The sequence below is a fragment of the Lynx canadensis genome, chromosome X (genome assembly GCF_007474595.2).
Source record: "Lynx canadensis isolate LIC74 chromosome X, mLynCan4.pri.v2, whole genome shotgun sequence".
NCBI classification, from domain to species: domain Eukaryota; kingdom Metazoa; phylum Chordata; class Mammalia; order Carnivora; family Felidae; genus Lynx; species Lynx canadensis.
The window spans coordinates 39,127,606-39,150,994 of NC_044321.2; the positions used below are offsets into that span (position 1 = coordinate 39,127,606).

Genomic DNA, 23,389 nt, shown 5'->3' on the forward strand with positions numbered 1-23,389 from the left:
CAGCCCGGTTGCCGTGGGGAACACAAAAGGACCCCATGTCACCGCCATGCTGAGGGAGCTCCCAGCTGGATGGCAGGCTGGGACACAGATCTGGAACCATCTGAACCTCAGCCCTGGGTACAGGTGCATACAGTGGGCAGGTCCGGCTTTGGAACCTGTCACTATAGACTGGTGTTGGGGAATACTGCAGGTCGGGTTCTTGAGGAGCGATGCTAAGACAGAGTGTGGGGCGCGTGTCAGTTTCCTGTGGCCGCTAGAACCAATTACTACAAAATGGGTGGCTTTCAGCAGCTAGAAATGTATCGTCTCGTAGTGCTGAAGGCCAGAAGTCTAGAATCAGTTTCGCTGGGTTGAAAGCAAGGTGTTGGGAAAGGTGGTCAATCCTTGCCCTTCCAGACCAAGCCGGAGGGCAACGGTCTCAAAGACTCTCAGGCAGCCCAACCCTGCCTTTCCAGAGGCTTGGCCCGTCATCCTCACTATTGTCATTGCCCTGGGGATGGGGGGTGGGGTAGTGCCTGGAACAGTCGAAGGGCAAACCCCAAAGACCACCAATCTGGTGGACCACGAATACGACTTTTCTTGGCCCATCTTTAAATGTGAGTGAAGGGACCCAAAGTGGTTAGGACAGGGTGAAAATCAGCAGGTGACGGGGAAGGTAGGAGGGGCGTGGACTGGTAGCAGGAGTTCTGGAACTATCTCAGCGAGTCGCTCTTCCTCCTTGGGCCTCAGTTTCCCCGTCTGCCGTGTGAAGCCTGTTAAGTCAGGCATTCTGACCTAAAGGTGGTGATTCAGAGGGAAGAAAGAGGAGGCCGACCGGGAGGTCCCTGAGAGGAGAGGGCTGACAGGGAGGCTGGACAAAGGTCCAAAGAGCCCCCCACTGAGGTTTGAGGTGCCGGGGCAAGACTACACACAGGGGCCCACATAGTATGTGGCTACATATTTCAAAGGTAGAAAGCAAACTAACAGACTGTCGAATAGAGTATGTTTTGTTGGCTGACCTTGAAAAACTATTTTTTAAATGTTTATTTTTGGGAGAGAGAGAGAGAGAGAGAGCACGCGAGCAGGGGGAGGGGCACAGAGGGAGAGGGAAACAGAGAATCCCAAGCAGGCTCTGTGCTGTCAGCACATTCCCCGACGCGGGGCTCGATCTCACGAACTGTGAGATCATGACCTGAGCCGAAGTCAAGAGTCAGACGCTTAATGGACTGAGCCACTCAGGCGCCCCCCTCCCCCCCCAACCACCAAAATTTTTATAATGACCTGTAAGGTCAAGTTGGAATGCACATTCTCAGACTCCTTAGCCTCCCGCACTGGAGGCTGTTGGTGACGACAGAGCTGGCCTGGGGCCCTGGCTGTGGCTGCGATGTCCTCACAGACCTCCCGCTCCAGGGAGAAATCCATCTTGGCGGTTAGGCCAAGGCCACGCTCGCGGCAGGCTGTTTTCCTGCCAGCGACCGAGTGCAGCCGGGATATAAGGGCCGTCTGGCCTGGGGAGACTCGGGGCTCCCCTGACGGCTGGCTTGTCCTCCAGGAAACCCCAGCAGCCCTGCCGAACCTTCCTTTAGATTGTGCAGCTGACCGTCTCTCCCTCACTTGGGCTCAGACTTGAGTTGCTCCTTCTTGCCTTCCACGCGGGCATCTTCTTGAATCCGATTCTCGCCCCTCTCACCCCTGTCCTGACACCTGCTTCTCGGAGCTCCTGGACCGACACATCGCCCCCCCCACCCCCAGCCCACCCGTCATCGCTTCTCACCCTTGGCTCACCCGGAGTGTGGCCCTGTCCATGTGTCTCCTCCCCCCGACCCGTGGCAGTGTGGGGAGCACGGCAGGAGGGCCAGTGGGAGCACACGGAGAGCAGGCAGGGGGCCCCTCTCGTTGGAGTCTAACAGGGTCTTGGCCAGAGGGCCTCCCCCTCCCCCTGCCTTCCTTCCCAACGGCCCCCACCTCCACGGCTCTTTCTCATTTGCCCTGCCTGCACACACTTCTGGAACACTCTGTAACCACCGGCAGGTGTCTGTGACCCTTCACATCCCCCTGTCTTCTTTCACGAACTCGTGAGTCTGATGGAGAACAGGGGACACTGAGGCTCCGAGAGGTCCAGGGAGTGTCCACACCCGAGTCTGCCACCGACCGGCCCTGGGACAATCACATCGTGTGACACAAGCCCCCTCTGGCTGTCAGCAGGTTCCTCGGGTCCTGGGAAATGAACGTGCATTTCTCCTAATGTCTGGGGACACAGCCGCCTCTTTGCACCCTGCAGCCACGCGACTGGGGGGGGGGGGGGGGGGAGGAGCCAAGGATGTGGTCCCCCGCCGGGCCACCAAAGGCCCCGGGCCCCTCAGAACTTCTCATTATACTTGCAATCCGGGTAGCGGTAGGCGAATCTGGGGTCGCAGGTTCTCAGGGGCCTCAAGAGGTCCTTCAGGCGGCTGGCGGCCCCGAGGACTTCGGGGTCTGGGCTGGCGTCCTCCCCACATCGAGCAAGGGCGGCGTCTATCTCGTCCTGCACGGGGGAGGGGAACTTGCCCTGGAGAAGCTGAGGCAGCACCCGCCGACACACCAGCACCAGGCTTTGCCTCTCGGGGACGGCGTCGCAGGAGGGCAGCGGGGCCCGGCAGCCGGAAACCAGGCAGCTGAAGATGTCTGGACTCTCTTCTGCCCCGGTCGCTGCCTGGCTGCCTGGAAGAGAGATGGGAGATGTTAGACGCCCTGCAACCGGCGGGGGGCGCCACTGGTTAGACGTGCGGGGTGAATGGTGCGGCCAGCGCCCCGGCGTGTCCCGTCACCAGATGCAGAGCGTCGGGGACACAATGGTCCCGGCTGGGAACAACAGTGGGACGGGCTCTCTGTGCTGCGGTAGGATGAAGCCTGGGCACGGAGCGTGCGCTTGTCCCTGCCACAGGCTGGGTTCGAATCAGAGGGCTCGCATCCACACTGCGATGCTCCCATTATAAGGACTCAATAGGCGAGCCCCAGAAATCGCTAGAACGGGATCCGCTGACCCTTTTTGAGTCCAGAGTTGGGAGAAACAACAGGTGATTCAGAATATGCATTCAGTGCGACCGACAGGCGCAATAGTTTTCGTATCCCCAGTATTACGGAACCAGACTCATTTCTTCTAATTTGATTCTTTTTTTTTAATGTTTATTTATTTATTATTCTTGAGAGAGAGAGAGAGCACAAGTGGGGAAGGGGCAGAGAGAGAGAGAGGGAGACAGAATCCGAAGCAGGCTCCAGGCTCTGAGCGGTCAACACAGAGCCCGACGCGGGGCTCGCGCTCATGAACCGTGAGATCACCACCTGAGCCGAAGTCAGACATACAACTGACTGAGCCACCCCGGCGCCCCCTGACTTGATTCTTCTTAAAGGCAAATCAGGAAGCAAGTGTGGCTTAACCCGGCCTGTCTTCGTAGGCCTTCTCGTATAAGCAAAATCGGAGATCAGAGAAGAAAATCCTCTGTGCTCTGATTGGGTTCGGAAAATCCGGTCACCGCTAGAAACTGGGATGTTCCAAGAGTTCTAGAACCCTGGATGAGCCGGGGCCCATGGGGAGAAACATGATTCACTCATACATCTGAATTGATGCCGTGGTTTTTAGTCTGAACATTTTTACAAAGCGAAAAGTGCCGAAATGGATGGCAACGTGTACCAGTGAATCAGCCAGATATGTAAGTTTCAGATAAGGGCTAGAAGCATCTGATGTGCAAGGCTCTGAGAAAATGGATCCGGTGGTGGTGTGTGTGTGAAGAGGGGGCAGGGCGAGTCCCAGTGTGCCCAGACCGAATTGGGTCAACAGCAGCGCCCTGAGGGTGCAGTCGGGGCCGGGCCACGATGCAAAATGCCTCCATGGCCAAGGTCCAGTTCCCCTTTAGAGATAGAGTCGGAGCACAGACTCAAACGGGGGAGAAGGACATTTTACGTGACAGCTGACACACCCCCCCGCCCCCCCGCCGACCGTGGGCTGCTGTCACTGTGACACCCAGAGACTGGAAAGACCCGGGGGTGCGACCTCCCCCTCCCCACTCAGTCACCCCTCCCTGCCTCCTGTCACCCTGACTTCCCCTCTGACAGCTGCTCAGCCGGGCCCACGCTGGGTACCTTCCTGCTTGTCGATGACGCCCAAGGCGCTGGCATCCCGGATGAACAGATGCCCGTTGTTAAAGATGCCAAACGTGCCCGCATCGACGTGGGTGAAGTAGAAAAAGTAGTTCAGATCGTTGCTCCTCAGGGACTCCAGGACCCCGAGGAGCTGGTAGGCCAGGTCGGCCGCCTGGTCCGGGGCCGCGCCGTAGAATTCCCGCAGAGGGCTGGTGCTGGTGCTGACCAGGAATCTGCCGCAGGAGCCCAGGTACTTGGGCAGCGGCCAGCCCTCGGCGCCGGGGAAGATCTGGAAGCGGGAAGGAGGACGCATTAGAGGATGAGAGAGAAAAACTTGCCGGGACACCTGTTCCCCTGCCTCTCACAGGCAGCACCCAGAGGGATCAGCCTTACCGGGCACCCTCCGTCTCCAAACGCGTCCGCCACGGGGCCCTCAACCACCCCCTTTTTTTTTAAGAGTTGAAGAGTCGAGAAAATACGACCAGTATTTGGGATTTCACAGACACCAGTGCCTAGGAAGAGGCCATAGGCTTTAAAAAAAAAATAGGCTGATTTAAAGAGAAAAATATTTTTTAAATGTTTATTTATTGAGAGAGAGAGAGAGAGAGAGAGAGTGGAGAGGGGCAGAGAGAAAAAGAGAGAGAGAGAATCCCAAGCAGGCTCCTCGCTGCCAACGCAGAGCCGACTCGGGGCTTGAACTCATGAACCGTGAGATCACGACCTGAGCCGAAAGCAAGAGTGGGATGCTCACCCAATGGAGCCACCCAGGGGCCCCAGAGAAAAATATTTTTTAAAATGACAGCACAGGCACCAGGTTCTGGGATAGAGCAAAAATCATGAAAGTGGCCCCTGGTGGCACAAGTTTTGGGAACCATGGCACTGAGTCTGGGTGAATCTGCCTGGTTTGGGTAACTACCTAATCACAAATGCCCCCCCGCTCCCAAAACTGACTGGAACCTTCCAACAGCCTGACACTGATCTAGGGAAGCATACAGCCCCCAGCGGATGTCCTTTGTGTCCTCACAAGAGCACCGCTTGTGTGGATTTGGGAGATGACAGAGGGAGGCGGGAATCCTGGCTGGTCTTTTCTTGACTATTTATTGAAGCAGCTGTATCTAGAATAGTTCCTTCCTTCCTTCCTTCCTTCCTTCCTTCCTTCCTTCCTTTTTATTTATTTTGAGAGAGAGAGTATGAGCCGGGAAGAGTGCGAGGGAGAGAGAGAGAGTTCCAAGCAGGCTCCGCACTGTCAGCACAGAGCCCGACGTGAAGCTCGATCCCACGAACCGTGAGATCGAGACCTGAGCCGAAATCAAGAGGCGGATGCTTAAACGAGCCACCCAGGCGCCCCTAGAATGGTATTTCTTTAAACCAGGGGGAAACGGCAGAAAGGATAAATACCGCTTTTTGTTTCTTATTTTCCTTCTTTAAGAAAAAGAACTGATTCCCCTCTCTGATGATTTTCTGTGGCCTTCTGCCCCTTTTAACCCATCCGCATGTTGTGAGGCTCTCCAACTATTGCCATAGAGGGAGGTCTTGCCCTCCCCTCCCCCAGCCCTGCGTGGATGGAGGGTCCCAGCCCAGGCCTCTTGGGAGTTGGCTGCCACCACTGAGGTTGGGACAACGGGAAAGAAGACCCTCGGGGGTCACTAGGCAGGTTTTAGCGGAAAGAGTCCGGACCCGGCACTGGATTTGGGTCCCAGACGGCTCTGGGTTTGGGTCCCATTGCTGACCTTAGCTAAGTGACTTGTGGTCAGGTCACCTCATATCTCGGAGCCCCACCCACCTCATCTGGAAAGGGGGACAATGATAATATTTCCGTGAAGTTGTCGAGTGGTTGTGATGTAAAGCATTCAACACAATATCCAGTACCTGGCAGGTGCTCAGGAAGTGAGAGCAGCTCATTATATTTCAAAATAGTAATCATGTATGTATTAATAAATATACATTCACGACACAGTAACTTATACATTAATATATTAATGGTTATATAGCAAATCATATTATGATTATTAATATATTATTATATATGTTATCATAGAATTATAACTCATTTTATATATTTTATATTATATTCTATTATATTTTACAAATTATATTACGCATGATGATTAATTTTATATTATAGTCTATTATTATATTTTACAAATTATATTACGCATGATGATTAATTTTATATTATAGTCTATTATTATATTTTACAAATTATATTACGCATGATGATTAATTTTATATTATAGTCTATTATTATATTTTACAAATTATATTACGCATGATGATTAATTTTATATTATAGTCTATTATTATATTTTACAAATTATATTACGCATGATTAATTTTATATTGTAGTCTATTATTATATCTTACAAATTATATTATGCATGATGATTAATATATATTAATATATGATATATAATAAATAATTATATATCAAATAATTATAGATGAGAAATATATTAATATATCAATTAGTTACTAATATATGATAGAATATGCAATCTAATTAATATAACAATAATTATTAATTACGCACAATTAACAACAGCATATGATTATATTTAAAGTTACATTAACATGATGAAATTAATAATTATAGAATTAATTGTCATCATAAATTTCAAGTGTCTTTGCTGGGGCGTCTTCTTCCTCCACTTGTACCTTCTCCCTTTCCTTCTTTTTTCGTTCTTTTGTTTTTTTAATTGCTTTTTCATGTTCATTTATGTATTTTGAAAGAGAGAGACAGAGCATAAGCGGGAAAGGGGCAGAGGGAGGGGGAGACGGAGAATCGCAAGCAGGCTCCACGCTGTCAGTGCAGAGCCCGACAGCGGGGCTCGAACTCACAACCCGCGAGATCATGACCTGAGCCGAAATCAAGAGTCAAGAGTCGGATGCTTAAGCGACTGAGCCACCCAGGCGCCCTTCCATGTCTTTTCTGTCCCCCTCCCTCCTCTTTCTCCCTCCTCCTCTCTGTAGCCCTCCTCCTTTTCCTGCTCCTTCCCCTCACTTCCTAGTTTCCTTTGTGCCCATGGTGTGAGCATCCTGATTCTTGGCATTTGGGGGAAATGGGTGCGACTGGGCTCCCCATGTTCTGTGGATGCTTGTTGACTTGCTCGGTGGCTGCCTCCACCACTGGATTGGAAGCTACAAGAAAACGGGGAGCCACCATGACTGCCTTACTGATCAGTGTATCCCCAAGTTCAAGTGCACCCTCATTTATTTGCCCATTCCCCTATTGGTAGACATCTAGGGTACTTCCACGGTTTTGTCCTTTCTAAGCATCGCTGCGGGGCTCATCTCCAGGAGGTGTGGCCCCAAGGCTTGCTGTAAAGGGGAAGAGAGCTAAGCCCGGGGCTGGCCCCCTTGGAGCCCGACCTGAACCCCCTCCCCAGGGTGGGGGGGTCCCCGCGTACCTGCAGGAGGATGGGATGCGCGTTGACAGCCAGCGTGTAGAGCAGACGTAGCTTGTCGCGGTCCGTGAAGTGGTCCATGAAGATGCTGCCAGCATCGGCCACCTCGGCGTAGCGTCGGACCACACGGTCCAGGAGTCGCTGTGACGGGCAGCGCAGGAAGGGACTGGGCAGGCCCTGTGGGAGGTGGGTGGGAGAGACCCCAGGAGGGGGAAAGGCTGCTGAGGTCTTGTGGGGAGCTGTCAGGACGGGACACAGGCAGGCCCTGATGGTGGGAGGAGACACTAGATTTGGAGGATGGAGAGAGTAAGGGGCTGTGCGGGCTCGGGCTGGGGGAGGGGCTGGGGGGGAGACCCCGAGGGCCAGGGAGAAAGGATGAGCTGTCCTAGGGGCAGGGTAAGCGGGCGCTGGGCAGGTGGCACAGCCCAGCAGGCAGTGAACGTGTTAGAGATCCTGCATTTGGCCACCGTCACATCCCCACTGTGCCCCTCCACGGAGAGCCAATCTCACACCGAATTAACCAGAGCGGCCCTCACTGACCTTTCCGACTCCTTCCACCGTCTCGTGACATCTACCACGATTGTGGTGTTACACGTGAGCATCTTCTCGGGATCAAATTGGGAGGTCCGGACCTATGCTTACCTTCCGTGACCTGCCACCCCGCCGCCATTTTCTCTTCACGCTGAACCAAGAGAATGAACCCAACCGACTGATAAAAGCGAGTTAAAAATAGGGGCCTGGGGCCCAGCTGGCCACAATTCAGCCCCAGCCCCACACCTACCGGCTAGCTGTGTGACCTTGGGCGAGTTACTTCGTCTCTCTGTACTTTGGGTTAAGGTCTAAAGCGAGGGTGCCAGTAATAAGAGATCGTGAGGATGAAATAAACCAATAGCTGTAAAATACTAGAAGAGCGTCTGGCCAGCAGTAAGCACTCAGTAAACGCTATCGGCTCTTATTACATGAAAGAAGTTTAAACTCCCAGCACAGAGGATAGGGGTGATAGCCAATGATAGCAGCGGGAACAGGAGTCAGGCTTTGTGGCTGAGAACAGGATTTTCAAGCTCTAAGAGCCTGGCTTTGAAGATTGCAAACCAAAGCCTGAAAGGTCCAGGGCCAAAAGTGTCCCACAGGTGTCTGTCGACCGTGTTTCCGGGCTGCCCGCCTAGCGGAGGCTCTGGCTGATTGAGCCGTTGGGGTAGGTGGCGAGTGGGGGGGGGTTCTCCAGAGCCCCCAGACACCCTAGCACGCGGCCAGGGCGGCAGCCTGGAGCCCGCCATCTCCACAACCAGAACCCAGGAGGATGGAAGGATCACTGGGAACCTTGAGATGCCTTGAGCGTCTTGGAGGTTGAAGAGGGCACAGATAGACTCAACCATCCCCGTTTGCTTGGGACTGAGAGTTTCCTGGGACATGGAGCTTTCAGAGCTGAAACTGGGAACCCGAGACAGTTGGTCACATTCCCACGTGGCTAGACCACGGCCGAGGCCACGGCATGCCTCTGCCCCCTGACGACGACCAGAACTGACTGGTAGAAGCCAGTGTGGATGGTTGTTGAACTACCACGGACAGTACCATGGTACCATGTTGAACTACCCAGTGAGCCCTTGGACTCCCCAGGGAGGGAGGGGGCTGGTCCAAATTCTGAAGTGACTGGGCATGATGGAATGTGACTGGGGTCGTCTGACGGTGTTCAGATGCCCCGGCTTACTCCCCAGAGGGGTGACAGCGCAGGAGTTGAGCTCAGAGAGAGAAGATTAAAGACCATTCCATTTTTTGCACCTCTGGGTCTGTGAGGGTCCAGTTCATGTGTGTTCCATCCTTCGGGAATGTTCATAGATGGGAGGAGTGGGGACTAACCCACCACCTGCCAGGCAGTGGGCTGGGTATTCCCAGTGTAGTAGTTCATTTCATCCTCCCAGGCACCCACGAGGTAGGTGTCATTATCCATCTTGTTTTGCAACCGAGGAATTGGAAGTCTTCAGAGTGTGGGCAAGGGTTGGATTCAGGATTTGAACCGGGTAGGGACTGCATGTTTGTCCCCCTGCCCCCCCCCCCCAAATTCATATGTTGAAACCTTCATCCCCAGCGGGATGGTATCAGACGGTGGGGCCTTTGGGAAGTAACTAGGCCACCAGGGTGGAGCCTTCATAAAGGGATTAGATAAGAAGAGACACGTTGGGGCACCTGGGAGGCTCAGTCTTGATTTTCGACTCTTGATTTCAGCTCAGCTCATGATCTCATGGTCGTGAGATCGAGCCCCGATTTGGGCTCTGCATTCGGCGTGGAGCCCGCTTAAGATTCTCTCTCTCTCTCTCTCTCTCTCTCTGCCTCTCTCGCTCTCTCTCAAAAAAAGAAGAGACACGGGAGCATCACACGAAGAGAGAGCTTTCCCTAGGAGCCGATGGACCGGCACCTTGACCTGGAACTTACCAGCCTCCAGAGGTGTGAGAAATAACCTTCTGTTGTTTAACCCCCCCAGTCTATGCTACTCTGTTACAGTAGCCCGAGCTAAGACAGGACCTGATCCGTTAGATCCTCGCCATTTCCCCTGAATAGGTCCTGCCCCGCTTCTGTCCCCATAAGCTACCCAGGTGGAGTCCACAGATGATTTGAAGCTACAAGAACATCTCTTTGCTTCTGATCTCTGTCCCGGGCAGCCTGAAATTCCATTTTTACAGATAATCATTGGGGACAGGGGGAGATAAGTAATCTCTTCTCTTCTGTGAGCCCAACGCCAGGGAAAATACCTCTGGAAGAGGTAGGACACGATTTGGCCATAACAACCACAATAATAATAGGTGATAATTATTGAGCGCTTCCTGTACAACAGGAGCCGTTCTCAGCCCCTCACAGGTAGTGGCTTCTTTCATTTACGCCTTCCAAGAGCCGAGGGAGGCATGTAGTATGAATATTGAGAAACGCGAACATTTTCTTGAACCCAAAAGCTCAGTTTTTCTGCGCGATTCTAAAAGAAACGAAAACACATCTATCGGCTCATCAAATCTTGGAGGACGGGGACGTCTCGGCTGAGGCCGGAAGCAGGGGTAGAGTGACCCCACAGAGAGGGTGGGAGAGGATTCTTTGCAGACGGAACACCTTGAATAAACCTTGAGATGAGAGAGAATACACTAGTGACAGTGGGAAGAGAGGGGGCCCGATGGTGGGAACCTTGGGGTCATTTTAAGGAATGTTAATTTTATCCCGAAGGGCTGGGAACCACTGAAGGCCTTGAGCAGGGAAGTGATATACTCACATACGCACTTGAGGAAAATGATTCTGGGTGCAGTGTGGATAGATTCAGAGAACTGTGTCTTCTAGTTATGGGCTCTTGGATGCTAGTGAGGCATATGGCTGCCTAAAGATTGCATTCTCTCAGCTTCTTTTGCAGCTAGGTGTGGTGATGTGACTGGGTACTGGTCAATGAAATATACGGAGAAAGTTCTGGGAAGGACCCTTAAAGGGACAGGGTGTATCCTTCTTCATTCTTTCCCCGCCCCACCCCCACCCCCCCGCTGGAACGCGGAAGCGATGGCTGGTGATTAGGCAGCCATTTTGGACCAGGGCATGCTGAGTGTTGTAGAGCAGCAAAATGAAAATAGCCTGGGTCCTCGAGAATCACAGAGTCACTGTATCATCCCTGGACATTCAGGTATCAGTTTCTTTTCTTTTTTTAAAAAAAAAATTTTTAATGTGTATTTATTTTTGACAGAGAGAGAGAGGGAGAGAGAGAGAAACAGAGCATGAGCAGGGGAGGGGAAGAGAGAGAGGGAGACACAGAATCCAAAACAGGCTCCAGGCTCCAAGCTGTCGGCACAGAGCCCGAGGCGGGGCTCGAACTCACTGACCGTGAGATCATGACCTGGGCCGAAGTCGGTCGCTTAACTGACTGAGCCTCCCAGGCGCCCCTGGATCTGTTTCTTTTACGTAAAAGGGTGTGAGCCACTGTGATTTGAACTTCTTGTCATATGCGACTGAACTTAATCCCAAGTGTCACAGGAAGAAAGAGTGGACGCAGGAAGTTGCAGTGGTCCAGGTGTGAGAGGGGAGGATGAAAAGCTTTGATTTGAAGATATTCGTCGGTAGTAGAGTCCGTAAGTCTGGGCGATTGGCTGGATGGGGGAGGAGGGGCAAGAAAAAGGGACATGTTGGAGATAACATCCAACGTGAGGGTGGATGCCATTTGCTGAGTTTTTTTTTTTTTTTAATTTTAGAAAGAGAGAGAGTTGGGGGGGCAAATGGAGGAGAGGGGCAGAAGGAGAGAGAGAGAGACGGGGGGGGGGGAATCTCAAGCAGGCTCCCTGCTTAGCACAGAGCCTGACACGGGGCTTGATCCCACAACCCCGGGACCCTGGACACATGCTGAAATTGAGTCAGGCGCTTAATGGCCTGAGCCACACAGGCACGCCAGCTGCGGTCATTTTATTTTTTTTTTTCAACGTTTATTTTATTTTTGGGACAGAGAGAGACAGAGCATGAACGGGGGAGGGGCAGAGAGAGAGGGAGACACAGAATCGGAAACAGGCTCCAGGCTCTGAGCCATCAGCCCAGAGCCCGACGCGGGGCTCGAACTCCCGGACCGCGAGATCGTGACCTGGCTGAAGTCGGACGCTTAACCGACTGCGCCACCCAGGCGCCCCCAGCTGTGGTCATTTTAAAACATGTTCGCAAACTCTTCGACTCTCCTCCCCTCAAGGGGTGGAGTCTAATTCCCCTCCCCTGGAACATGGACTGGCCTGGGTGACTCACTTCTGGTGACTGGCATGCTTAGGGGAGTGATGACACATGACTGCCGAGCCTTGGCCATGAAAGGTGATTCAGCTTCTCCTTGGCTGTCTCTCGCACCCAGCTACCATGCCGTAAGAAAATCCTGGCCGCAGGGAGAGGAAGCAGCCCTCAGTGGAGTGCCTCGCTGACACCAACCCCAACGTGCCACCGCGTGACTGAGCCATCTTGGAAATGGCTCCTGGTGGCTGTATTGAGCCACCCCAGCGGATGCCACGTGGAGCTGGGTGAGCTCGCTCCTCTAAGCCCTGCCCAAGTTGCCTATTTTTGGACAAAATCGATGGTTGTCGTTGTTTGAGGCCACTAGGGTTTGTTACACAGCAATACGTAACTGATACATTTGCCGAGAAGGTTCTGAGCCCCCCCCCCCCCCCCCCGCCTCTAGAATGATGGCCAGAAAAGGCTCTGAAGCCATCTTGTACCTCAACTCCCTTTATGGTGGAGGCGGCTGCTTCTCGGGGTCCCACCCGCAGAGTGGAGCTCCAACTAGTTCCGTCTGGGGTGTATTCTGGCCAAGTGCAAGCCCGCGATTATCTTGGCTCACGGCGAACAGAATTGGGAAACGAAGCATTTTCAGTAAAACCATGATTCATCCCCAGGCCAAAGGCACCCTCTTCGGGGATCGCCCACTGCTTTGGAATTTCTAAGCCACCACTCCCTTCTCAACAGGGCTAACGCAGCACCTGCCAGTGAGAGGTTAAAGGAAACGCAAGGCCTGGTCCTCTGTTGCCCCGCTCCTCCCAAGCGCGCCTGGATTCCTTATCTTTGCATTTCCTGCCTCATACCATCTCCTGGGGCACCCGGGCAGCCGGTCAAAGTCTTCATGCTGTGCTGCTAGTGACTGGGCTTCTGCTCTGCCACACGGCCACTTACCAGGGGCCATCTGTGCTGGGTGGTACTGACAGCGATGGTCACACGTCTCCTCCGCAATCCCTAACAGTCTGTACATCGGCCAATACAATCTAACGGGTATGTCACCGTGATGGTGTTTTACGTGTCAACTTGGCTGGGCTATGGAGCCCGGTTTTCAATCAAACGCTGATCTAGGTGTCGCGGTGAAGAGATTTTGGAGATGTGGTTACCATCTACGGCCAGCTGACTTAAAGGAGAAGGGATTATCCTCCATAGAGTGGGTGGGCCCGATCTAACCAGCTGAAAGGCCTTAAGAGCAAAACTAAGATTTCCCCGGGGAGGAAGAAATTCTGCCCTGTGGATGTGGGATTTGCCAGCCCCCCATCATTGGGTTCTGCTCCTGAAGCCAAGACTAGTCTGTCTGTTAAGTAACTTGAATTTAAATTAAGAAAGACAAAACAAAACAAAACAAAACAGAAAAAGCTATGCATGGGTTCGCCCGGGTGGCTCGGTCGGTTAAGTGTCTGCCTCTTGATTTCGGCTCAGGTCATGATCTCACAGTTTGTGGGCTCGAGCCCCGTGTCGGACTCAGCCCCCCATCATTGCATAAGCCAATTCCTTGAACTACATCTCATATGTATGTATATATATGTACACACACGTGTATTTGTATATATACATGCATATAAAATATTAGATGTTATGCAAAATATTTGTATTATAGTAATAATTTACACCATGTGAACTAATATTAATTAATAAATGATTAATATGGCACTGAATATAATCTATTAACACGATACACAAGATACGTTACATCCAGATTACACACTGGTGCTAAAGGAAAAGCGTTTGTTCATTGTGGACAGGACAGCAACTGAGACCAAAATCTGGAGGTGCTTCCACTTTTGAAGCCTCTCGGGAAATCTGAGTACACGAGACCTAACTTCCCCGATGAGTTCTTTGATGTTTGGTTGGCTTTTATCCACATTCTCGCGCGTGTTTGCTCAAAAAACATCAGCCGCCAACAGGGTCCTCATTGCAAGGGTTCTTACGACAACAGAAACATCAGTGTCGAATTGTCTAGACAAATGATCCCATGACTCTGTTGGAGGTACTTAAACAGTGAAGGGTTCGTGTCCAAAATCTATAAAGAACTTCCCAAACTCAGCACCCCAAATCAAATCATCCCGTGAAGAAACGGGCAGAAGACACGAATAGACGCTTCTCCAAAGAAGACATCCAGATGGCCGACAGACACATGAAAAGATGCTCCGCGTCACTCCTCATCACGGAAACGCAAATCAAAACCACAATGAGACACCACCTCACACCTGTCGGAATGGCTAACGTTACCCCCTCAGGCAACAGCAGACGTTGGCGAGGATGGCAGAAGAAAGCGGAACCCTTGTGCGCTGCTGGTGGGAATGCCAACTGGTGCAGCCACTCTGGAAAACAGTGTGGAGGTTCCTCAAAAAATTAAAAATAGAACTACTCTACGACCCAGCAATCGCACTACTAGGAATTTGTCCAGAGGATACAAAAATGCTGATTCAAAGGGGCACATGCCCCCCAATGTTTATAGCAGCCCTATCAACAATAGCCGAACTATGGAAAGAGCCCAAATGTCCATGGATGAATGGACAAGGATGTGGTATATATAATATATATATACATATAATATATATATATATATTATATATATGGTATACACACACAATGGAATATTACTTGGAGATGAAAAAGAATGAAATGTTGCCATTTGCAACAACATGGATGGAACTAGAGGGTATTATGCTAAGCAAAATAAGTCAGCCAGAGAAAGACGGGTATCATATAATTTCACTCATATGTGGAATTTGAGAAACACAACAGATAAACATAGGGGAAGGGAAGGAAAAATAAAGATAAAAACAGAGAGATAGGCAGCCCGTAAGAGACTGTTAAACACCAAGTATAAACTGAGGGCTGCTGGAGGGGAGGTGGGTGGGGGGGATGGGCTAAATGGGTGACGGGCATTAAGGAAGGCACTTTTTGGGATGAGCACCGGGCGTTATATGTAAGTGATGAATCATTGGGTTCTGCTCCTGAAGCCAAGACTAGTCTGTTAACTAACTTGAATTTAAATTAAGAAAATAAAAAAAAAACAAAACAAAACAGAAAAAGCTATGCATGGGTTCGCCTGGGTGGCTTGGTTGGTTAAGTGTCTGACTCTTGATTTCAGCTCAGGTCATGATCTCGCGGTCTGTGAGTTCGAGCCCCGCGTCGGGCTCTGTGCTGACAGCTCGGAGCCTGGAGCCTGCTTTGGATTCTGTGTCTCCTTCTCTCTCTCTGACCCTCCCCCGTTCATGCTCTGTCCCTCTCTGTCTCAAAAATAAATAAACGTTAAAAAAAAAAAAAAGAGCTATGCATGTTGTTCCTTTCTAGAAGCTAGAGATAAGAGAGTTCATCCATAGGTGGAACAAGACGGGACTTTCCCTCGGAGCAGATCACCACTTCAAGTTATGTGGATCTTCAGTAATTGTGCGAAAATGGCCCCAGCTTCTTCTCAAGTTCCATCCCATGGGTGAGATCTGCCCAACCTGAGGGTTTCCACTGGAAGTGAAAGATGGCAGCCAAGGGACCGCATCTGGTGATTATCATGGGAGCTGCTTGTGCCGAGAGGCCTCAGCAGCGATCACTGTTTGACAAACAGGGTTGGCATGACACCATCGGGGTAAGGAAAGTAACACCTTCTACAAGTTATAAGCGTCAGGCTCTATGGCCAGCCTTGTCGCAGACATTACCTCGGCGTTTGCAGGGACTTTGAACCTTTAGCTCTCTCTTGCCCTGGTGACGATCCTGGACATTTAGTGATTGCCTCACAAAGGGCTTCCAAAAGTTGTGGAAAATTCTGTGACGTTCATTTTCACAGCCCATGCTGCCAAATGCAAATGGTAGGCTGTATCATCAAGGCAGCTAGTAAAATGCACCCACTTTCCAGAGAAGTGTACTAAGGTAAGAACCAGGAAACAGAAGTGACTTGTTAAAGATCATGCTGCTTACTGGTACCCAAGCCTGCTTTCATACCCAGATCTCAGTAGGGGATTTAAAATGACTGCATGGAGAGAGACAGACAGACAGACAGATGCTGGGAGAAACTGGTGATTTCAGAGTAGGGTAGCATGTCCCAAACTTGACCGACAACTGAAGCCTTCAAAGTGCGATAAAAATACAGATCCCTGGGGCACCTGGGTGGTTCAGTCGGTTAAGCATCTGACTTTGGCTCAGGTCATGATATCATGGTTCGTGAGTTCAAGCCCCGCATCGGGCTCGCTGCTCTCAGTGGGGAGCCTGCTTCGAAACCTCTGTCTCCCTCTCTCTCTGCCCCTCCCCTGCTCACTCTCTCTCTCAAAACTAAAATAGACACTAAAAAAAAAAAAAAATACAGATTCCCTCGGCCCCATCTGAATAGGTAGGTCCAGTGGGGGCCTAGGACTCTGCATTTTTTGACAGGTGTCCTGGGTCATTCTTGTTATCAGGCAGGTGGGAGATGCGGGGTGGGGGGGGGGTGGCGAGCTTTATTTTGGATGCAAATACAGTTGTGCACTTTGGATGGCAGAGTGTGGACACCTGGTGGAGAAACACTTCCCAGACACTCCTCAGACCTTTTGAGACCTTCTTCCAGAAGAGCGACCCTCTGAAGGGGGTGCTGTGCATGCCGTAAAAGGGATGCGGGGACCACCTTCAAAACCCAACTGGATGAATCTCTCAGGAGGGAATCAGATGCCTGGAGGAGGGATAGGTGGCTGACCCCTGCCGTCCCGTCTCAGACCTGCTCTGTTTTCTCAGGAGGCTGGAACATCTCTTGCAAACAACATCTCTTCCTCGGGGGGGGGGGGCGAGCTACAGCTGGAAAGGCCTTGAGTGTCCAAGGGCCGCGTACTGACCCAGACTGCCCATTGGTCTCAAGCCACAACCCAGGGGGACAGGACCGGAAGGGGGGGCTGGACTCCTAGACGCCTCCATTTTTATGCTTCCTATGTTGGGTCAGGGATGGGTGAAGACTCTAGGATTGCCCCTTTGGTTATTTTGGTCAGGAGATGGCTCCAGAAGTCACACAGCTGAGTTGTCCATTTTCACATGGTAGACAGGCTGGAGAAGTTGTTCACATTCGCCACTATGGCCTGTCCTCCTATCTCTTTGAGGACTGGGCACAGACCCAGTTTACAAGCCCCGCAGAACACACGTGCAAAAAGCTTGGTGTGGCGGGAGGTGCGTGTTCTGTATTCAGTAAACGGTACAGATCATTGTCGCCCTCGTTGTCATCAGCATCAACAACATCACTGCCACATTATAGACGCGCCTTCTAACCAGCCATGGAACTCTCCATGCACTATGTCCCCATTTAGCTGAGGCTTCCCTTCCCCGGGCTACACGCCAGGGGGAGGCCATCTTTGATGGGATCGGGGTGCCTGGTGTGAATGGGATACAAGTGAAAGACTCTGTCTTGGAGTTTAGATTTGGATTCCATCTGAGAAAGAGGGAATGGGGCCGAGCTGTGGAAAGAAGGGGTGCCATGAGCCGGGGTGATTGAGCGCCCACGAGAGACTGGCTGATGTGCTAGACGCACGGTAGCTGGATGTCAGAGTTGCCTCGGGTCCCGGAAGCTTCCAGGCCCAGTTTTAGGCCAGGATGAGCCTTACCACAAACTCCTTTTCCAGAGAGTGGGTTCACTGACTCTTTGCTCCCAAGCAGCCTGATCAACCCAGAGAAGGTGGCCTCGTCGAAGCACGAGGGAAAGTCAGTGGGTCCGGATCAGAATCTTGGCCCAACTGAGACTCAGTTTCCTTCCCTGCAAAAGGAGATGATGGTGCCTCTTCTACTTCACAGGACGGCAGGAGGGCTTGGGAAGATAATGCGGGTGAGTGTGAGCGCATTATCGGAAGATAATGCGAATACTCTGTAAAGTATTCGACGCGAAAGGGGAACCCTCTTGCCGTGCTGGTGGGAATGCAAACTGGTGCAGCCGCTGTGGAAAACAGTGTGGAGGTTCCTGAAAAAATTAAAAATAGAACTACCCTACAACTCAGAAGTTGCGCTACTAGGGATTTATCCAAAGGATACAAAAATGCTGATCCGAAGGGGCGTGTGCACCCCCATGTCTCTAGCAGCACCAGCAACCACAGCCAAAGGATGGAAAGGGCCCCAATGTCCGTCGGCGGATGAATGGATGAAGAAGATGTGGTTTATATAGACAATGGGATACTACTTGGCAGTGAGAAAGAATGAAATGTGGTCATTTGCAACAACATGCATGGAGTTAGAGTGTATTATGTTCAGCGAAAGAAGTCAGAGAAACATAAATCTGTGATTTCACTCATATAGAGAATTTAAGAAACACAACAGACAAACGTAGGGGAAGGGATGGAACAATGAGATAAGAGAATGGGAGGCAACCCATAAGAGACTCTTCATCATAGAGAACAAACTGAGGGTTGCTGGAGGGAGGGGGTAGGCGGGCTGGGCTAAATGGGTGATGGGCACAGCATCAATTGAGGTGTATGAGTGAATCATGTTTCTCCCCATGTGCCCCGGCTCATCCAGGGTTCTAGAACTCTTGGAACATCCCGGTTTCTAGTGGTGACCAGATTTTCAGAACCCAATCAGAGGACAGAGGATTTTCTAAAATTAAAACACTAAAAAAACAAACAAACAAAAAAATTAAGTACTCAACACCTTGGGCCGCTTACAGCCGTACTAACCCCAAACTCGTTTCCCAGATTAATCGTCCCACTTGGTTCTGGATAACTTTTGGCTGTTTCCCAAATGCAAATATGACTCAGAAGACAAAAGATTTACCACCACCAGACATATTTGAACACTTGCTCCGATGGAAATAAATGTGTCGAAGAAAGAGCGCTAACTGCTCTCGGAAAGAAAATCTACGATGAGAAGGGTGGCTTTCCTTTTCAGGATTGGAGGTCCGCCATCTGAGGTCATAGAGATGGCTGAAGGCGCAGTTTCATTCCAAGGTCGCTTTCCAAGGACATCGTTAACGGACCATTGGAGAGCTTCATGTTGAAATGAGAATTAGTTTTCACTTGTCAGATAGAACCTGTTCTTTTAAGGTTTTACAGAGCATAAAAATAAGGCAAATAAATACGATTTTTCTTCTTATTGTTTAAATTATTCCTTTTGTGTATACTTATTTATTTTTGAGAGAGGGAGAGAGAGCACGGGCAGGGGAAGGACAGAGAGAGAGGGAGACAGAGGATCCGAAGCTGGCAGAGAGCCTGATGCAGGGCTCGAACTCACAAACCGCGAGATCGTGACCTGAGCCAAAGTCGGATGCTTAACCAACAGAGCCACCCAGGTGCCCCCAAGTAAATATTATTTTATGTGCATAAATTATGGCACACATGCTTAAGTCCCTTCCCCCCGCCTCCCGGCCCCCCTTTTAACCTTCTCCACCTCCTTCGCCAACAGTTAACCAGTGCACTTTTTTTCCCCATGCACTGGGAGGAAACAAGTTTCCAAAGTTGGCCATCCCGTGCGCACTCATCGTGGGACATTCAAACCATTTCCAAGCAACCATCGTTACACCTGGGGATGTAGGAATACACTCATAGTGATACCCGGAAAAAAAAAAATCAGAAGTCAGCTTTTCCAGTAAGAAGGCTGCCCTGCTCTGATTTGGCGGGATTGGGAAGGCTGAGGGAAATCTCGAACACGTTTTTGCTTTTAGTGAATTCACTGTTATCAAGCTCTCCTAGCACCCAGGGAGAAGAAGAGAGCATTCGGGTGCTAATAAAGCCCTGAGTGGGTTTTCTGGATACACACCCGAACACCTTGTACATGATTTAGTTGTTAAATATGCTCGCGAAGCGGGGTTTAGGTTAATTATGTATCAGAGTTAATCAATGTGTCATAATTAAAACAGCGATGATTCACTGGCTGTACCCGTTGTTCTGGATAATTAAGTCGCAAGTTACTGAACGTTTCTTTGAGCTGCATTGTATTTATTCAAAACCAGGAAAACCCACTTGGCTTTTGTTATCACGAGAAACAGCTCCCAGTTCTCTCCTACTCCAGTAGACGGATCTCTGACCCCCTTTTACTGACGTGCTTTCTTATCGTCTTGTGTTTTTTGCTTTTTCATCTAAACTTTTTAAACCATCCAGCACAGCGATTATTTGGGAGAAACCATTTGGATGATTTAAAAAGTTTAGATGTCTAAAAATGTCCTCAGGGGCACCTGGGGCTCAGTTGGTTAAGCGTCCGACTCTTGATTTCGGCTCAGATCACAGTTCATGAGTTCGAGCCCCATGTCATGCAGTTCCTGGCACCAGAGAAGGGAGGGGACTTTGTACGGTAGGTGGTCCCTTCTTTCGATTTGGCTTTGGAACCCATGATAGGGTAGATTTATCACAGATTTATCACTTCCCCATGAGGAAGTTTCTCTCCGCTACAGATTGCCTGGGCTTCTCAGTTCAGGGTCCATACAGGTCAATCACTGATGGAAAGTCGGGCTCGACGAGTATAAACAGAGATAGGAAACGAGCCAGGAGCAGGTCCCGAAGTTAGAGTTTGCTGTGGATCAACTCAGAGTGGACAACACACCCAGGAAGGTTGTGTAGATATAAAAACAACATTAATTTAAAAATTGGGGCGCCTGGGTGGCTCGGTCGGTTGGGCGTCCGACTTCGGCTCAGGTCACGATCTTGCGGTCCGTGAGTTTGAGCCCCGCGTCGGGCTCTGTGCTGACCGCTCAGAGCCTGGAGCCCGTTTCAGATTCCGTGTCTCCCTCTCTCTCTGACCCTCCCCCGTTCATGCTCTGTCTCTCTCTGTCTCAAAAATAAACGTTAAAAAAGATAAATAAATAAAAAATAAAAACTAAACAGGGAGGCTGATGGGTAGAAAATGTTTCCCTTGCACAGGAAGGTCCGTCTCTGGCCGAGCTCTGGTTTCCACGGAAAACAGGGCCTCTAACTCTGGGTGACATCCTTTCCTTGCAGAGGGCTTCTGTTTGCTTGGATTCGTGGTACTGTGCGGTTTCTGGGTTGAGCCCTGGTGGAATGTTCGAGAAGTTCTGTTTGAATCGATGGACCAGGTTCAAAGGAGAAGAACGATGAAGAGTCCCCCCCCCCACCCTCCAGAGGGCGCAGTGGGTGGCCTTTTCCTTTCTCATGCCTCTACCGCTGCTACTCTGCCCGAACGGGCGGACAGCCTTCACCCCAAACTATGAAGGTGAAAAAGTGACACCACGACAAAGTGGTTCGGAGCATGTCCTTTAGAGACAGGCTGCCGGGGTTCACATCTCCGCTGTGTCACTTAACGACCTGGGGGGAGCTCTTGAATTGATCTGTGCCTCAGTTTCCTCATGAGTAACTGAGGGAAAATAGTTAAGGAGACCTTATGACCCATCTTCTAAACCAGGATAGTTTTGAGAGGGAAAGGGATGATATGAGTAATTACATCGGCACAACAGGCATGCGCTGGGACTGTCTCAGGCAACCCTGAAGGTATGGTTACCCTAATAATTAGGGCACCCACCTTATCCGGGTGCTGGGGGGTTTTAGATCTGTGTGAAAAGTGTCTGGTGTGGGGCAAAGGCTCTGTAAGTGTTTGTTGTTGTTTACCCCAAAGACAGCACCTTTCCTGATTTTTCCCACTCCTGTAAGTGAGCCCGTGATTCTCCTTGTCCTCCAAGGTCTGGGCCTGTTTCCTCGTCTCTTTATGTGGGCACAGTGATGGCTGCTCAGCTTATACCAAGGACATCACGCCATTGCTTGGCTCTCATGGGACTCTGGACATTGTAGGCACCTGATACGGCTTTCCCGAATGCGTGATGAACAGAGACTGTGAAGGGCCTTGCGAACACAAGAGACTGTGGTCAGGTCGGGGAGTCGATGGGCTCAGTGGTCATACACCCCCTTCATCAATTTCACAAGCTATCATCAGATCTCTGGGTAGGAAACAAGGTTGCTTTTGGAGGCTGCAACAAATGACCTCCACGCTGTGACTATGATTGACCCCGGACTGTCTTTAAACATGGGAAAACCAGCTGGGAGCCCCGGGAAGCCCGAGGCAGAGAGGTCTGGAAGTAATTTCAGGGAGAACAGATGGGAAATGAGTGTTATTGTCTTGTTCCCCATTTGCAAAGGCCAAGCGGACATAAAGGGTTGGTCAGGTTGGGCACGCGGACAGGAAAATCCGAGGATCAGAAGTCAGCCTTGGGGTCAGCCTCCAGCACTGTGTCCCACGGGCAGGTGGCTGGGCCACTGACGATCCGTTGGCAGAGCCCTTCTCGAATGGGCACCCACCCACCACCTTTCTGACCGCAAGTTGTCTTCTACGGCGCTTGTCTTCATGCACAGAGAAGTACATTCCACTCTGGGTGACGGTAACGCTGTTTTAGTGGCCATTTCACTTGGTGACCAGCGTAAACGCCAGCCTGTGAGGTTCTTTAGGAGCTGGCAGAAAGGATGGCCTTTCCGGCGACACACCCGCGCGTGGCTGTGTTTTACATCCTTTGATGACGATAGCAGCCGCAGCTAACGTCATCGGGGGGCTTGCTCTGTTTCGGGCGTGGCGCTCTGTGCCTCACATGGGTTGCTTTGGTGACAGCCCACGGTGAGGATTCTGTATGCCAGGATGTTTAGGGATACTCAGGGTTTCCTACTAAGTGCTGGAGTTAGGATTCGAACTCAGGCCCGTCTGAGTCCCAGACCAGACCATGCTGGCCTCTTGCGTGGGCCCCTGCAGCCTCCGTATTAGGCCTTCTCTCCCAGGTATTGCCAGGTGGTCATGACCTGGATCCCAGGTGTCCTTGTTCCTCCAGGAACCCTGGGCATCAGCCGGCCGGTAGCAGATGCCATGCATCGTGGATGTGCCCTCCCCTCCCCTCCCCCAACTTTCTTCACCAGCAGCTGTTGTATGTGTATGGCCCTGTCTTACTTTTGCTGTCCAGCCGCCCCGACCCCACTCTAGACTCTTGTCCGTCCACCCTGCCTACTCCTTTTTTAGGCCCATTTCTGGAAAGATCCACCGTCCTTAAGCCACGTTCCTCTAGAAACGCAAATGCTGGGGTGCCTGGATGGCTCAGCGGGTTCAGCATTTGACTTCAGCTGCGGTCATGATCTCACGGTTCGTGAGTTCGAGCCCCGCATTGGGTGAGCTCGAGCCCCACTTCAGTAAAAAAACAAAACAAAAAAACCCACGAGCCCCGCTTCTCTCTCTCTCTCTCTCTCTCCCTCTCTCTCCACCCACGC

The 23,389-nt window shown here is 51.1% G+C and overlaps 1 protein-coding gene across 1 annotated transcript in view; it reads right to left on the minus strand.

Annotated features, from left to right (window-relative positions):
• Positions 1 to 990: 990 nt before the first annotated feature.
• The window catches only part of DIPK2B (divergent protein kinase domain 2B), a 46,481-nt gene continuing 24,082 nt past the window's right edge, over positions 991 to 23,389 (minus strand). The window contains exons 3-5 of the mRNA XM_030306040.2: positions 7,506 to 7,679; positions 4,099 to 4,387; positions 991 to 2,679 (exon numbers count right to left, since the gene is read on the minus strand). Coding sequence (XP_030161900.1) covers positions 2,339 to 2,679; positions 4,099 to 4,387; positions 7,506 to 7,679 — 804 coding nt within the window. The 3' untranslated portion in view covers positions 991 to 2,338. The remainder of the gene's footprint in view (positions 2,680 to 4,098; positions 4,388 to 7,505; positions 7,680 to 23,389) is intronic.